Source organism: Hippocampus zosterae, chromosome 1 (genome assembly GCF_025434085.1).
Source record: "Hippocampus zosterae strain Florida chromosome 1, ASM2543408v3, whole genome shotgun sequence".
Taxonomy (NCBI): Eukaryota; Metazoa; Chordata; class Actinopteri; order Syngnathiformes; family Syngnathidae; genus Hippocampus; species Hippocampus zosterae.
Window position 1 is genome coordinate 28114189 of NC_067451.1, and position 16719 is coordinate 28130907.

A 16719-nucleotide genomic window follows, 5' to 3' on the forward strand; every position below is an offset into this window, starting at 1 on the left:
GCAATCTTTTCGACCACCGAGTACCTCTGTATAGCTCTACTTCTACTGGTCTGATCATAACCCATCTGCAGCGATGCACAGGCTGAAATAGGTCATCAACAACACTTTTGTAATTTAAAAAAAGTATATGAAGACCGTACTTTCATGCTTTTGTTCTGTTGATGTTTGATATGGACTGTCAACAAATGCATTTTTTTAATGTACCATAGCTCGTGTTGAGCTGGCCCTTCTGTCAAATTTTAAAAGTCAATGCGGCCCCCGCGGCAAAAAGTTTGCTCACACCTGATTTAGAGTGTTCAATCAGCCTGCCATGCATGTTTTTGGAATGTGGGAGGAAACCGGGTCACCCGGAGAAAACCCACGCAGACCCGTGGAGAATATGCAAACTCTACACTGGGAGGCCGGAGCTGGAATTGAACCCTGCACCTCTGCACTGTGAAGTCGACGTGCTAACCACTGGACTACCGCCGCCAATATCTAATATGATTATATTTAAGATTATGTATGATATTCTTTCTCACAAATTCTAATCTTAGTTCAAGTACATTTCGAGTTTTTTTTCTTTAGGTCTGTGTTTTAAGAAGTTCCCTCGATTTTCCCCTTTTTGCGGGCGTTTATTAGAACTTTTGAGATCCATGGGTTGTCATTGTTTTGTTTTTATTGTTGTTTGACAGTTACAATTGTTTCAGTATTTATTGAAACTAAATTCCAGTCCTGAGTCTGTAATCGTTTAGCACATCAATGTCCTCATCTCCCTTCTCACTTGTCAAAATTGTGTTTTGTTGTTTGCAGTGGTCACTGATGTCAATAATACTCCGCTCGCCAATTTATCTATGATGCAAAATTATCGTCAATTAATAGTGTACAAGGAGATGTGATTCGGCTGGATTTGGTAATCTTGGTGCAAGGGTTGAGGCTTTAAAAAAGAATGTATGCATTCTTTCTTGTTTTTATGGATTTAGACAATCAATGTACTTACAGCAGATGAAAAGAACTTCTTTCTGTGTAATTGTCTTACAATGTTTTTAATCCATCAACATGACAATAATTCCATATTTTGCAACCACAAACTTTAGCGGCAATGTCATGACATTAAGGTGCAAGCGATTGTCAGGAAGAAATGCGAGAACGACTTTTTTGAACAACCTTGAAATGTTACCACAGAATTGCCTCTATTGTTAATAAAGGCTTTTATGTTGACAGTTTGGCCCTGGAACAGACTGTTTTGATTTCAATTATGGGGACAAAAGTTCAGTATGACATTGTACTGCATTTGATATAGGGATTGGTATTTGTATCACAAGTTTTTTCAAATAAAACAATCAAGCTCCAAACCAGTGAAAACAGTCTAGCAAAATAAAATCAATCCTTTGATGGGTGCACAAAAAAAAAAAGTCATAAGGGGGGGTTATGATATAAATCCTTTAATATATGAAAGAAGCACATTTCAACACAATATACAGTGTAACAGACCATGTCCCACAGTTTTCATATTCGTCGACATGATTTATTAATAAGGCCATCACCGGAGTTATGTTTACAATGTTCAGTGGTTTCTGTAAAGCCAAAAGATGCATGCATTATAGGATGCTTCTTGAGAGTGAATTCCAGATCATTTACACTTGATTACTGACACAAGCGTTGAGACCTCTGAGGCCCGCGTGATCGAGGGCCTTTCTATTGTTAACAACAATATTGGTGGGGGGGTAAAATGGTGAGGTAAAATGCACCTGAAGATGACAATGATGCTCCTGTTTCTAACAGCCCATTTTCTGACAGACACTTTGATGGATAAAGTCTGGGACAACAATGGCTTCTTTGCAAAACATAAATGTCAATGTCTGGAAATGTAAGTAACGGAATGTTCTCATTCTTAAATCTAGACAAGGAAAAAAAACACACACACACACACTTCACTGACAGGACCTCTCTATTCACACTCCTCATTTGTGCTGTGCATTGCATAAAGCTAACTTGAGTTGTGAGGAGCGTGTGCTAGGTGCATGTCGTTTCCCACTTAGACATTCATGGGATGCATAAGGCACCTTCATGGGAATGATTTAAATGTCCACCGGGAAAGCTGAGGAATTAACAAGCTCGTTTATGCAAGGCCTTTATGATAAAAGGACAATGCAGAAAGAACGCTCTTTGGAAATGTGTGGGGGTGGGCTGGGCTTGTCAAGGAGTGGGAACAAGTCAAGCCCAACTTTAAAGGATCCAGAAAAATGCTGCTACATTAGCCATTGGACTGTATGGCTGCATATCTGCCACATTTATAAAGGTAACGTATCCCCAGAGGTCCTCCTCTTCTAAACACACCTACACACTCCTACCAAAACGTGACATGGGGAAAGGGTGTTTCAAACCCTGAGCCAAACGCTTAGGTTCAAGAGCTTTCGGAACAAAGCTACTCGTGACTGATTTCATTGCGCTTGAAGAAGATCAAACTCAAGATCTGAGATCGTTGATTCAAAGTAAACACAACTGTCACATCAGGCAAACACCGCATCTGTGTTTGATGCGCTTAAAAGCTCAGAAAAAGCATTTATCAGCACTGAGACATGGTGAGAATTTCGTTTGAAAACAACTAACTTGCCGTGAGACTAGTTCAAACAACCGAAGCGTGTAAAAATATATCTGGATGACAGGCGACCAAACACGGGCGCGTAGGCGAGCGTGCCATGTGGGACGCGCACACCGCTTCAGATCACACTGCGTGAAATTCCAGATACGTATTTCCACAGGTAAAAAGTCTTGCTGTGCTGTTCCCAGAATATTAAGGCGGCTCATTTTTCATGTTACTTTCTTTTTTAGGGGATGGGGGGGGGGGGGGGTTATACTTGTGCATATCCCACCAACATGTTGACAGAGTGCAGTATGACTTTTGCAAAGAGACACATTCATCTCGCCATGTTGACAACCTACGTGGCGTGATGGTCTGCTGACAGGTGGGACGAGGCGCTGCTCCTCAGATAAAACCAGCAGCTCGAGACGAGATGAGATGAGACAAATGGCTGAGGCGCAATTTGAAACAAATCATCTGAACAAGTCATGAGTCTGAGTCCAATAACACTGGGAAATGACAAGGGCTTGGTACTACACGACAACTGTCATAATCTCGTTCATGTTCGAGCAGCATTCAGATCATATTGATAAGATTCTAATGTAATATCCGAGTTTTCTAATCTATTTAACCTATCCCAAAAAAATCGACATGACCGCACAGATGACAAATGCTTTATCTTCTTACAACTACGTTCATTCTCCTGTAAACTGTTTCCCCAAATTAAAAGGGACGGTAAATTCACATTGTGCCTACCAGTATCTCGCAATGCAAATGACTAATGTCAGCTCTTTGAACAATAACAACATTGAAAAGTTTTGCTTGTGGGTGACTGATATGATGTGGTCAGACGAAAACAATTTGCCACTCTGTTGCCAACTGCTTGGTTTAATAAAACACTCGGGGGGGTTTCAATCTCTATACATATAGCTATATGAAAGAAGAATATAAAAGCTAAAACACATTGTTAAAGATAGCATTTAAGCATAAGACAAATGTGGTAAAAGGGCCAAAACCAGCAATCCTGTGTGCCTGACGGATGCTGTGAGAGACACAAAAAGTGTGTTGGCTACGGTGGCTTACCAACTGCATGTCTCCATATAGGTTCCAAAAGCGATTAGTCTGTGTATGAAGTATGGCCATTGTAATTCACCACACACGGACGGAAAACAAAATATATTTTCAGCAAGGCCAACAAAATCGATTTTCACCAATGCACTGCGGTATTGCGGGCTCGTTTCAGACAGGAGGACAAACGCAGGAAATTAATAGCACTTTTTACCTTTGGACTTGGGCTTTAAATGTGCTGAGACATCTCACGCGTCAGGCTTGGCCTACCACAATTCAGGGGTCACCAATGAGAAGAAAAACAGAGTGACGTATCCCTTACTGAGTGGCAAAAAAAATGACAATGTCACACTTGACCGAAAGAAAGGGGTCATATTTTCCTTTGTCGGCGTCCCCTCGGTGGCTTTTAATCTCCCATCTGACAAGCATCCATGTGCAACGTCTTGCCATGAACGCATTTGTCTGAGAAGGGATAGGCAGGGAGGGACTATCAAAAAAATATATAGCTATACAGATGTGCTAACGAGCTCAGAGCAGTTACACATCAGACAGGAGGGTTGCCTCATGGACCTGCAAGGGCTTCTGAGGGACTCCTCATGTCACCTCTCTGGTCACCAGTTGGCTTTGACAGCTTTGATGTCGCTCACCAGGTTTTGAGCGAGGCAGATTCCAAAAATCTGGAGAGGAAACCACACAGGAAGCGAGGGACTAAGGATGGTCATATTGGATTAAGAAAAAAAAATCAGACCGTTACGCTGCAGGAATTTACTCCACTCTAGGGATCTCGCCACAAGGGGGTAGTGACAAGAAAAAAATCAGAGCCCCTAATGGGCGCTGGTCGACCGTATGAACGTCACACCCACCTGCAAAAGTGCGATCCCGACAAAGGTGCCAGCAACAATAATGAGGTTGTCCTGCAGCCACTTTTCAAATTGCCCCACACAGCCTTTGGTGTAGATGTATTTTTGTTGGTCCAGCTTCTGTACAAAGCACGGGGGGGAAAACAACTATTAAGTCAGAAACAAATATTTTTTAAAAGGCACGCAAGTGATCTGTTCTGACAACCTGCTGAACCTTGACCTCTCCTGTGTCACAGGAAAATGCGAGTGAGGCCGAGTCATTCTCCTTTGGAATAAGTGAGACTGTTTCTTGTACCTGACAAGATAATACGAATTTTTGTGCTATACAGTGGAACCTCGATTTTACGGACTGATTGGGGAGGAGAGCAGAGAGAGCTGTTCGAGCAGATTGTCCGTGACATCAAAGGACTTTTTTACATGACCTAAAATCAAAATGATTGCATAACCGTTTAGAAAGTTTTAAAGTTCATCCAACCTTACCTTGTTGCTGCTTGGGGGGAGGATAATGCCGCGCTTCTGGTTGTGTTCATAAGCCACGATATTAGCGCTTTCTTTTTTCATCTCCATCAATATTAGATGCCATAGACAAGGGCTTTACAAAACACATGTGTGTAACTGGACAAAAAAAAAAGGCATATTCCAGACATGTGTAAATGACTAAAAAAAACAACCGCATATATGAACAGGAAGATATGAGCGATCTTCCTTTTGAGCCATGTTGCTTAAGGCATTATTATTACATTCTATTACAGTTGATGGGACAGTTGCCCCTACTGACATTTCCGCCACATTTTGTACCATATTGTTTCTGACGGTTGACCTCATCCTGCCAACAGGGCCGCAACATTGACACACTTTTTAGGCTGCTCTCGTCTACTTTAAAGTCTATTTATCGATGATGAGGGACCAGCACAAACTGGAAACATGCGACCAGACTGTAAATAATTGTGGCCGATTTTTGAGCTAACGCAATTTGATATGTACTGTCCAAAGGGGCATTTTGAGGAGACTGGAGACCATTTTCTGTCCGAATCATGTAGGATCTGTTCGTTTCGAGTCTATTGAATTGAGGTTCCACTGTACTCTGTGCTGTGTTCACGAATAAGGAAAATAGGGCAAAACAAGCGCAGCCTCAGATTTGGTAGACATTTTGTGCACAAGCGCAACCTGATGCAAATTTTTAACCTATAAAGGATGAAGGGAGCTCTTTTGGAGCAAGCTGTTTAGTTGGTCAACATTCTCAAAAGGTATTTCATTTTCAACCTTGGTCGGACGGCTAAATTCTCTGAGTGTCTCCATAAACAAGCTGCGCATCACTGATAGCGCCGGCAAAATATTCGTCGGCAGGGCGTAAACAGACATGGGAAAAACAAATTCATACCTACTCAGCGGACTGCAGTTCACTGTGCTGCAGTGTGCCTAGCAACAAGCAATCTGTCGGACTGCAGTGCAGTGAGTCGTAACTAACACACCCACCCACCCACCCGCGGAACACACACACACACACACACACACACACACACACACACACACACAACCAAGCGGACTGGCACAATCCAGCCGATTGCCAATTACACAGTGGCGTACGGCTGCACTCCAGGCTATAACGGGAGGCTAATTATACCTGCCAGAGGAACAATCTGTTATTACGGCAGGAAGCGTGCAAAAAAGCCTGGGTAATTAACTCGGCAGATTCTCAAATTCTGCTGTGATGCTCGAGTGATGTTTGTGGGCATTTCTCTCTTTTCTTTTCTTGTATTATGGATATTAAGATTTTAAATCACCCATGACTGCCCAGGTCATTTCAATCAGCTTGACCTTGTGAGCTCAGAAGCTTGTGATTTCTGCAAGAAACGGGCGGCTCCGTGCACACCATCCAGTGAAATTTGAATAGATCTGAAAATGCCATTGCATGCAATCTCTTAACGTTGGCTTGAATTGAAGTTTTCAATTCCACTGATTCTTTTGTTAATTGAAATGCAATTAACAAAATAATCCAGCATCGGGACAAAAATACATACTGCATATAAATCCGGTTTCCATAGGGGAAATTAACATTCACGTAGATTTATTGTAGATCTTTGTTAAAAGATGGCAAATCAGTCGGGATGTCTTGAACTTGTGTTTCAATGCCAATGTTGTATTGAGCAGAAAAATACTAATCTGGAAGAGTTTCAGTCGTGTTAATGCGGCCCAACACATCAGTCCATGTCATGTTTTATTCTATTTCTGACTAAATCAATGGCGTCTACGCTGTTTGCAGCAAGGTATGGCATTCTTTAACCCAGGTGTCACCAACATTTTTGAGGGTGAGAGCAACTTCATGTGTACCGATTGTGTGAAGGGCTACCAAATTGATACACGTCTGAAATAACATATTTGTCCAAAATACCTTCAATAATATGAGGATGTGTTATTTTTAATACTTGATGATTTAAATTGTCAGACTTTGATCGTGTTTCGAAATGTCTCACAGTACTGCCAATGTTTGCATTTTTAAATCATAATTTCTACTAGCAAATCACAATGTCCAGGCACTGGCGGGCTACTCAAGTGGTCTTCACGGGCTACCTGGTGCCCGCGGGCACCATGTTGGTGACCACTGCTTTAACCCCTTCAGCAGAGGATGTCTTTTCAAAAACAGTTATACACAATTGACAAAATGAGAATTCTGCGAGGAATGGTGTGGAAATTATTCCGAACAATGACATAAATCAACTATGATGGTCATTCATACAGTAGAGAGACAGTGCTAAACGTGTGACAGTGCCTACCTCTTCACGTCGCACATCATAACCACACTGCGTGTTGACGACACCCTGTTAAGGAAAAAAAAAACGAGAAGTGAAATCGAATGCTGTCTCTCAGTTCCTTTTTCAAATTTTACAGTTGCATGACTTCGCAGTTCAAAATGTGACCAGACTGTTCACATAAAAGACACATATCCCCTTCATCATGGGTTCAGTGTTTGCGGTCCCGGTATATCATAGACTATGTAGAAGTGTTATTAATTTAGTATTTTTGCCAAGTCACTGTGGCAGATCGTCCAGCTGTATGGTGTACCCCTCAAGTACATCAACATCTTCAGGTCATTGTACCACAACTATTGTGTCAAAACCAACAGTGGCACAACCGATGATTTTGACATTGTCACTGGTGTAAGACAGGGTTGCATTCTGTCACCCCTACTCTTCATTATCATAATCGACTTTGTGATGAGGAAGTCCATCACAGGAGCAAAAGTTTATCAAGTGGGGAGGGAGCAGACTAGCTGACCTGGAATTTGCAGATGATTTGGCCCTGTTAAATCACACCCAGCCCGCACTCCAGGAATTGACCAATAATCTGTATGAGCACGGAGTTAAGGTCGGTTTGCGAATTAGCCAGGAAAGGACCAAGGCCATGGCCGTCGGACAGCACCAACACCTTCAACCACTCACTCTACACCAACATGACATAGAGTACATTGACAGCTTCACATATCTTGGGAGTAACATCTCAAATACAGGTGGTGTGGAGAAAGACGTCAACAGTAGACTTGGTAAAGCTGCGGGAGTGTTCCAACGCCTCCGCAACATCTGGTCATCGAAAGCCATCACTACGACCACCAAGCTACGCCTCTATATGTCAGTGGTTATCCCAACAGCGATTTACCCCTGTGAGACATGGATGAAGATAGCCAACATAACCAACAAGTTAGATGTCTTCCATCGGCGTTGCCTGAGATCCATCCTGAGGATCTCATGGAGACCACATCACCAATGAGGAGGTGATGAAGAAGGCAGGAGTGGCTGAACTGTCAGACATTGTCTCTGAAAGGAGAAGGAAAATGATCGGCCACGTACTCCGACTGCCAAGAGAGAGACCGGCAAGTGTGGCCATGGACTGGATGCCAGAGGGTGGAAAGAGGAAGAGAGGTAGGCCAAAGAAGACGTGGAGACAGACTGCCAAAGAAGACCTCAGTGAGATGGGTGTCAGCTGGCATGGAGCAAGAAGGGTCGCCAGTGACCGGACCAAATGGAGGAAACTCGTCGCCCAATGTTCCAAATAGGAACGGGCGGAACTAACTAACTAACTAACTCATTTTTGCCATTTAATAGTATTTTGCTGCGTTTGGAGTTTAAATCCTGTGTGTACTGATTCAGCCAATCAGAGCGTCGCTATCGTTTTGATACCCGCTGACTGTGTTCTGTCAGTAGACACAGCGCGTTGCTCGCCTTGCTGATTCACTTCCGCGTTTTACCTTTCTGTATAGAATGCAATGTAAGCAGAATGGCATCCTGACGTTGGTCTGCAATGCAGTTCGAAAACAGAATTGGCGGAGCCACCCAGGAATACAAGAGAAGAAAGAAAGCTAGCTAACAACTGCCTACAATCATGATAGCAACAAGGGAAAACAAAACAAAACGTCACCGGTGAATAAGGGCTGAGACCGGGTGAATGCGCAGTTGTACGACATGCTCATGCAGCCGGAAGGAACGTTTGATGGTCAATTTTAACATGTGACAAGTTGGTCAATTCTTTACCAAAAAAAAAAAGACACCTTGATTTGAAAGCCATGTTCGAAGATCACATGCATTAAAATGAATACCATCTATCCATTTCCTGAACCGATTTATCCTTACATGGGAGCCTATCCCAGCTGTCTTCGGCCAGTGGGCGGGGGACGCCGCGAACCGCTTGCTGGCCAATTGCAGGGCAGACAACCGTTCAGGTTCACAATCAAACCTAATGCCAATCTAGAGTGTTCCATTAACCTGCCAGGCATGTTCTTGGAATGTGGGAGAAAACCGGAGTACCTGGAGAAAACCTACGCAGGCACGGGGAGAAACTCCACGCAGGAAGGCCGGAGTCAGAATCAAACCCTGCACCTCTGCATCGTGAGCCGGACGCGCTAACCAGTCGAACACTGTGTCGCCCATTCATATATGCTTAGTTTTATTAACGTAAGATGTCATTCTATAGCGCAGATTTCACCTATTTTGATGTGAAGGACAATTGTAAATAGCACTGCGATTTATCCATTTTGTATTTATATTGCACTTAATTGAACGGTGTTTGTTGTTTTTTTTTTCTTCTTTCTTCCAACATTCTTGCTGCTGGAGGCTGTAAATTTCCCCAGTGTGGGACAAATAAAGGTTATTAGGGGGTGTTCTGTAACGTAACCCCTTGTAATGAATGAGGATTTATTGTTCTCTGAGGTCATGCAAGATGTCACATGAGATACAAGCAAATCTCACTCTGTACATGTTTTATAGTATTTACTGTACATTTTTTTCTGTTTGTTATTTTGTCTGTTTTTCGTCAAAGTTTTATCTAATGACTCATTAATTCAATGACCATTCTTACTTAAAACGGAATTGAAATATGAACGAAGTGAGTGGCAGTGAAACGCAGAACAGATGGCGTTTGACCTCAGAGGGCCCACTGTACTAAATCGATTGTGCGATAATTGGTTTCAGCGCCTCACCACAGGGTCTTTGACACAGCAAGACAAAGGGACACCACAGCGCTCCCTGCTGTGGTTCTGCTCAGTGCAGTTGAAGTACATGTTCAAATTCCAGTCATCAGGCCCGTGAGCGCCACAGCATGACCACTAACAAACAAACAACAGACAGAAATGTTAACTGACAATTTGCCAACAACCAAGAGACAAGGATTATGTTTGATCTGGTCTTGGAAAGGCTCTGAGGCAGTCCGACTTCTGCTTACGTGGGGTGGCAGCTCACGGTGGCAAAGATAGCGGCTCCAGATAACAAACAAAAGAAACGGTAGTCGGCTTTATGTAGAAACAAAGCCCATTGTTTTTACATGGGAACCAATTAGCCTTGCCACCTCTTCTAATTGGATGATCACAATTACATTCACTTTGACATTTATAGCAGACCGGTACCCTCTGTCCAGAACATCTGCCTCCAAATAAGACTTCAGAAAAGCGGGGCATCTGTGTGGATAGTAGTTTTCGGCAGCAGCGGCAGCCTTACGTATCCCTGGGCGAAGTCAATGAGATTCTGCAAGTCGATGTCATCGCGGTAAGCCTTGATATTGTTGTTAATGAAGAAGTTGAGCTGGTCTTTGATCCAATCCTTAAAGACGAAGGCGAGAATTCCTGCAGCGAGTTCCAGGAAGAAGATCAAACCCAGGAACACGGAGAACTAAAAAAGGTCACAAGCGGTCAGTACAGATGGAGAGTGGTAGGGCTGCGCAATACATTAAAAAAAAATATCGTCAACGCGATAAAATCCCTGTGCAATATGCTTATCGCAAAGATGTGCAAGTGGACCTGTATGCTTTTATCTGACTTCAATCACATGCAACCTTAAACCAGGTAGGAGAACAGTATTTAGGGGGATCACGACCACAAAATAGTATAACTTCAAAAAATATCTCGCTTCCGTTCCTTCTCTCTGTCTGTCTCTCTCCCTTTACCTCCTTTTCTCTGTCCCCCCTCTCGCTACACACACACACAAAATGTAAATATAATGCAATTTATTACGTTTGATGAGCTAAGAATGAACAGTTTAAAGGATTATTTAATATAAATCGGTAGTTGTAGCTCAAAGATTGAAAATTTTAGACCCGAATCCACGCGACGTGCTCGCTGTCATTACTGGCCGATCACATTCATTGATGATCGGAATCGGTATCGGCAGCTTAAAACTCATCAGAACATCCCTAGTCGCAGTATCGCGGTAGTCAAAATCCCTATCGCATGTCACATGCTTTTCCATTTTTGTGCAGCCCGAGTCAGTACCACTTAATATTGTTAATTTTACAAGCAGTGTTAGTCTGATGGTCCTGTTGAAGGCTCAATTTGCTCGGCAAAAAGTGCAGCCCCAGAGGTAGCATTAAATCATCCCCTTACAGTAAACGTAGGTGGAGACAGGCTAATGATTCATGTAGCAAAACCCTATTAACTCCTCTCTCAGACGCCTGACTTACTGCTGCTAATGGAAATCGGCTGCAGGTAAGAGCTACTCGGGTTTGTCTGCATCAGCTGTCAGTCGAACCAGAATACATCCCCCAACATGGAGGGTGTTTATTTGGGATTTAAAACTATTCTACTTTATTTGCACACCAAAAGGCAAAGAGCAACGTTAGGATGTTCGGATCCGCGTTCTTTGACCTTTGGCGGGGAGACGACACGTTTTTGGGGGGTGGTTTCTCTTCAAGCGACAGCGACACCTGTGACAGCCTCTGCTCTGTGCGTGAACTGCTCTTCTGAAGGAGGGCTCAAGTGGTTAGACTGGTGTGTGTGTGTGTGTGTGTGTGTGTGCGTGCGTGTGTGGCCTTTGAAAGTGAGGAGGCAGCTTACAAATTTAAGCAGGCGCGTGTTCTCCCGCAGTGCTCCAATGCATCCAGCAAAGCCCAGCACGAACATGACCCCTCCGACAACAATGAAGAGCCAAACGGGGTCGAAACCCCCAAGATCTGTGATGGATGACAGATTGGACAGCACGCCCTAAGGGAGAAGGAGGAAAATACAACAGTGAAAATGATATTTCCATCGATTGAGACATCCCACCGTTTTCTTTGGGATGTCAAAGAGAAATATTTAAAGCTCATCTTATGACACAGATAATACTCAAAAGTGCCCACCCGCCCTCCAAAAAAAGATGTGGACTGCATTATGAATAAAACATGCTTTTATTATTTTAACTGCCATATTTGGAGCCATCTGACAAAGCTGTGAAACAAAGTGACATTTATTAGGAGCACAGTTCACAGGTTTTTGCCAATGTCCACAAACGTATCCTTCCTCTGAACATCCTGCCCAAACCGGCTATGCTCCACCTTACAGTATTCTTTTCCTTTCACTAAGCTCTTTTAGAGTGAATGTAGTGTTTCGTCACACTTTTGTATATATGTCAAAGAGTGGCATTTTATAGTGATATAAACAAGTGAAAATATAATCCGCTACACTCCCTCTTTTTAATTTGTAATTAAGTAGACTACAAATTCATGGCTGAAGACAGCCAAGGGTGTTCCATCGGGCATTTTTCAAATTATTATCATAGTTTTCCAAAACGATCATATTTTTGTTCAGGTCAGTTCAAATGACTTGACAGAAAAATTTAATAATTTTATGTTGCAATATCATTTACTGATTATACTAATGCAGTGTTTCTTAACCTGGGTTCGACTCGACAGAACCTCTGCCATGCAGGGTGAGACACACTCGACTCAACACACCCGCTTGGCCATCACTGGCTGCAGATGATCACATGACATTGCTTGTCCAATCAGTGCTGTGGGAAATTTAGTTCGCTTCATCGTCGCTTGACTGTCGTGATAGTACGTCGTACAATTAAACAAAAAAAAGTATAGTTATCTTCTGAAACTTTATTTACTTTTTTCTGTTTTAATAAATGTGTTTTTTCATTCATTCATCTTCCGAACCGCTTGATCCTCACAAGGGTCACGGGGGGTGCTGGAGCCTATCCCAGCTGTCTGCAGGCAGTAGGCAGGGGACACCCTGAATCGGTTGCCAGCCAATCGCAGGGCACAAAGAGACAAACTACCAACCACGCTCACACTCACACCTAGGGACAATTTAGAGTGTTCAATCAGCCTGCCACGCATGTTTTTGGAATGTGGGAGGAAACCGGAGCACCCGGAGAAAACCCACGCAGGCCGCCGCATAAATGTGTTTTTTCATTCATTCATCTTCCGAACCGCTTGATCCTCACAAGGGTCACGGGGGGTGCTGGAGCCTATCCCAGCTGTCTGCAGGCAGTAGGCAGGGGACACCCTGAATCGGTTGCCAGCCAATCGCAGGGCACAAAGAGACAAACTACCAACCACGCTCACACTCACACCTAGGGACAATTTAGAGTGTTCAATCAGCCTGCCACGCATGTTTTTGGAATGTGGGAGGAAACCGGAGCACCCGGAGAAAACCCACGCAGGCCGCTCCATAAATGTGTTTTTAATATCTTGAATTACATGAATTTATTTTTTAATATCTTGAATTATATATATTTATCCTTCACTCATGAAGGGTTTGGTGGGCGGCCCGGTAGTCCAGTGGTTAGCATGTCGACTTCACAGTGCAGAGGTACCGGGTTCAATTCCAGCTCCGGCCTCCCTGTGTGGAGTTTGCATGTTCTCCCCGGGCCTGTGTGGGTTTTCTCCAGGTACTCCAGTTTCCTCCCACATTCCAAAAACATGCATGGCAAGCTGATTGAACACACTAAATTGTCCCTAGGTGTATTTTTTGAGAGCGCATGGTTGTTCGTCTCTGTGTGCCCTGCGATTGGCTGGCAACCGGTTCAGGGTGTCCCCCGCCTACTGCCCAAAGACGGCTGGGATAGGCTCCAGCACCCACCGCGACCCCTAGTGAGGATTGAGCGGTTCGGATAATTGGATGGATGGAAGGGTATGGTGAATGTGCATATGAACTGGTAGGGTTCGGTACTTCTATAAGGGTTAAGAACCACTGTACAAATGTAAACAATCCATGTGATGACCATCTTTGCAGCTGATAAAGTATGAATCGAACGTATACATCGGCTTCTACAGATAAGAAACATAAATAAATTGGGCCTTGGTTAGGGACGGACAATTGTAGGAATAGTAATATTCACAATGATGATTTGTGATTGACATCACAATTAACCCCTCCGTGAGTCGTCACCTTACCGTGGTGGAGGGGTTTGTGTGTCCCAATGATCCTAGAAGCTAAGTTGTCTGGGGCTTTATGCCCCTGGCAGGGTCACCCATGGCAAACAGGTTCTAGGTGAGGGGCCAGACAAAGCACGGCTCAAAAGACCCCAATGATGATAAAAATAAATGGATCTAGGTTTCCCTTGCCCGGACGCGGGTCACCGGGGCCCCCCTCTGGAGCCAGGCCTGGAGGTGGGGCTCGTTGGCAGGCGCCTGATGGCCGGGCTTACACCCATGGGGCCCGGCCGGGCACAGCCCGAAGAGGCAACGTGGGTCCCCCTTCCCATGGGCTCACCACCCATGAGAGGGGCCAAAGGGGTCGGGTGCAATGTGAGCTGGGCGGCAGCCAAAGGCGGGGACCCTGGCGGTCCGATCCTCGGCTGCAGAAGCTAGCTCTTGGGACATGGAATGTCACCTCTCTGGCAGGGAAGGAGCCCGAGCTGGTGTGTGAGGCAGAGAATTTCCGACTGGATATAGTCGGACTTGCCTCCACACACAGCCTGGGTTCTGGTACCAGTTCTCTCGAGAGGGGTTGGACTCTCTTCCACTCTGGAGTTGCTCACGGTGAGAGGCGCAGAGCAGGTGTGGGCATACTCATTGCCCCCCGGCTCAGTGCCTGTACATTGGGGTTCACACCAGTAGACGAGAGGGTTGCCTCCCTCCGCCTTCAGGTGGGTGGACGGGTCCTGACTGTTGTTTGTGCATATGCACCAAACAGCAGCTCAGCATACCCACCCTTTTTGGAGTCCTTGGAGGGTGTGCTGGAGAGTACTCCTGCTGGGGACTCCCTTGTTCTGCTGGGGGACTTCAATGCTCACGTGGGCAATGACAGTGAGACCTGGAGGGGCATGATTGGGAGGAACGGCCCCCCCCGATCAAAACCCGAGTGGTGTTTTGTTATTGGACTTCTGTGCTCGTCACGGATTGTCCATAACGAACACCTTGTTCAAACATAAGGGTGTCCATATGTGCACTTGGCACCAGGACACCCCAGGCCACAGTTCGATGATCGACTTTGTAGTTGTATCATCGGATTTGCGGCCGCATGTTCTGGACACTCGAGTGAAGAGAGGGGCGGAGCTATCAACTGATCACCACCTGGTGGTGAGTAGGCTCCGATGGTGGGGAAAGATGCCGGTCCGTCCTGGCAGACCCAAACGTATAGTGAGGGTTTGTTGGGAGCGTCTGGCGGAATCCCCTGTCAGAAGGAGTTTCAACTCCCACCTCCGACAGAGCTTTTCCCATGTTCCGGGGGGGACGGGGGACATTGAGTCCGAGTGGACCATGTTCCGTGCCTCTATTGTTGAGGCGGCCAATCTGAGTTGTGGCCGTAAGGTGGTTGGTGCCTGTCGTGGCGGCAATCCCCGTACTCGCTGGTGGACACCAGCAGTAAGGGATGCCGTCAAGCTGAAGAAGGAGTCCTATCGAGCCTTTATGGCCTGTGGGACCCCAGAGGCAGCTGACGGGTATCGACTGGCCAAGCGGACCGCGGCTTCGGTGGTCGCCGAGGCAAAAACCCGAGCGTGGGAAGAGTTCGGTGAGGCCATGGAAGCCGACTTCCGGACGGCTTCGAGGAAATTCTGGTCCACCATCCGACGTCTCAGGAGGGGGAAGCAGTGCACCACCAACACTGTGTACAGTGGGGATGGGGCACTGCTGACTTCGACTCGGGACGTTTTGAACCGGTGGGCAGGGTACTTCGAAGACCTCCTCAACTCCAGCAACACGCCTTCCTTGGAGGAAGCAGAGCCTGGGGACTCTGAGGTGGGCTCTCCTATCTCTGTGGTTGAAGTCACCGATGTTGTTAAAAAGCTCCTCGGTGGCAAGGCCCCAGGGGTGGATGAGATCCGCCCGGAGTTCTTCAAGGCTCTGGATGTTGTGGGGCTGTCCTGGTTGACACGCCTCTGCAACATCGCGTGGTCAACGGGGAGAGTGCCTCTGGATTGGCAGACCGGGGTGGTAGTCCCTCTTTTTAAAAAGGGGGACCGGAGGGTGTGTTCCAACTACAGAGGGATCACACTCCTCAGCCTCCCTGGTAAGGTCTATTCAGGGGTGCTGGAGAGGAGGGTCCGTCAGGAAGTCGAGCCTCAGATTGAGGAGGAGCAGTGTGGTTTTCGTCCCGGCCGTGGAACAGTAGACCAGCTCTACACCCTTAGCAGGGTCCTTGAGGGTATGTGGGAATTCGCCCAACCAGTCTACATGTGTTTTGTGGACTTGGAGAAGGCATTTGACCGTGTCCCTCGGGGAGTTCTGTGGGGGGTGCTTCGTGGGTATGTGGTACCGAACCCCCTGATACGGGCTGTTCGGTCACTATACCACCGATGTCAGAGTTTGGTTCGCATTGCCGGCAGTAAGTCGGAATCGTTTCCAGTGGGCGTGGGACTGCGCCAAGGCTGCCCTTTGTCGCCGATTCTGTTCATAACCTTTATGGACAGAATTTCTAGGCGCAGCCGAAGCGTTGAGGGGGTCCGTTTTGGGGGCCTCAGTATTACATCCCTGCTTTTTGCAGATGGTGTGGTGCTGTTGGCTCCTTCAAACGGGGCTCTCCAACTCTCACTGGAG

General features: G+C 45.7%; 2 protein-coding genes across 2 annotated transcripts in view; one reads left to right on the plus strand and one right to left on the minus strand.

The window, feature by feature from the left end:
* The window catches only part of gpx3 (glutathione peroxidase 3), a 133048-nt gene that overhangs the window by 6476 nt on the left and 109853 nt on the right, over positions 1 to 16719 (plus strand). The window lies entirely within an intron of this gene.
* The window catches only part of tspan17 (tetraspanin 17), a 30694-nt gene continuing 15383 nt past the window's right edge, over positions 1409 to 16719 (minus strand). Inside the window, exons 3-8 of the mRNA XM_052076203.1 lie at positions 11807 to 11953; positions 10476 to 10646; positions 9962 to 10087; positions 7259 to 7310; positions 4495 to 4613; positions 1409 to 4308 (exon numbers count right to left, since the gene is read on the minus strand). Coding sequence (XP_051932163.1) covers positions 4243 to 4308; positions 4495 to 4613; positions 7259 to 7310; positions 9962 to 10087; positions 10476 to 10646; positions 11807 to 11953 — 681 coding nt within the window. The 3' untranslated portion in view covers positions 1409 to 4242. The remainder of the gene's footprint in view (positions 4309 to 4494; positions 4614 to 7258; positions 7311 to 9961; positions 10088 to 10475; positions 10647 to 11806; positions 11954 to 16719) is intronic.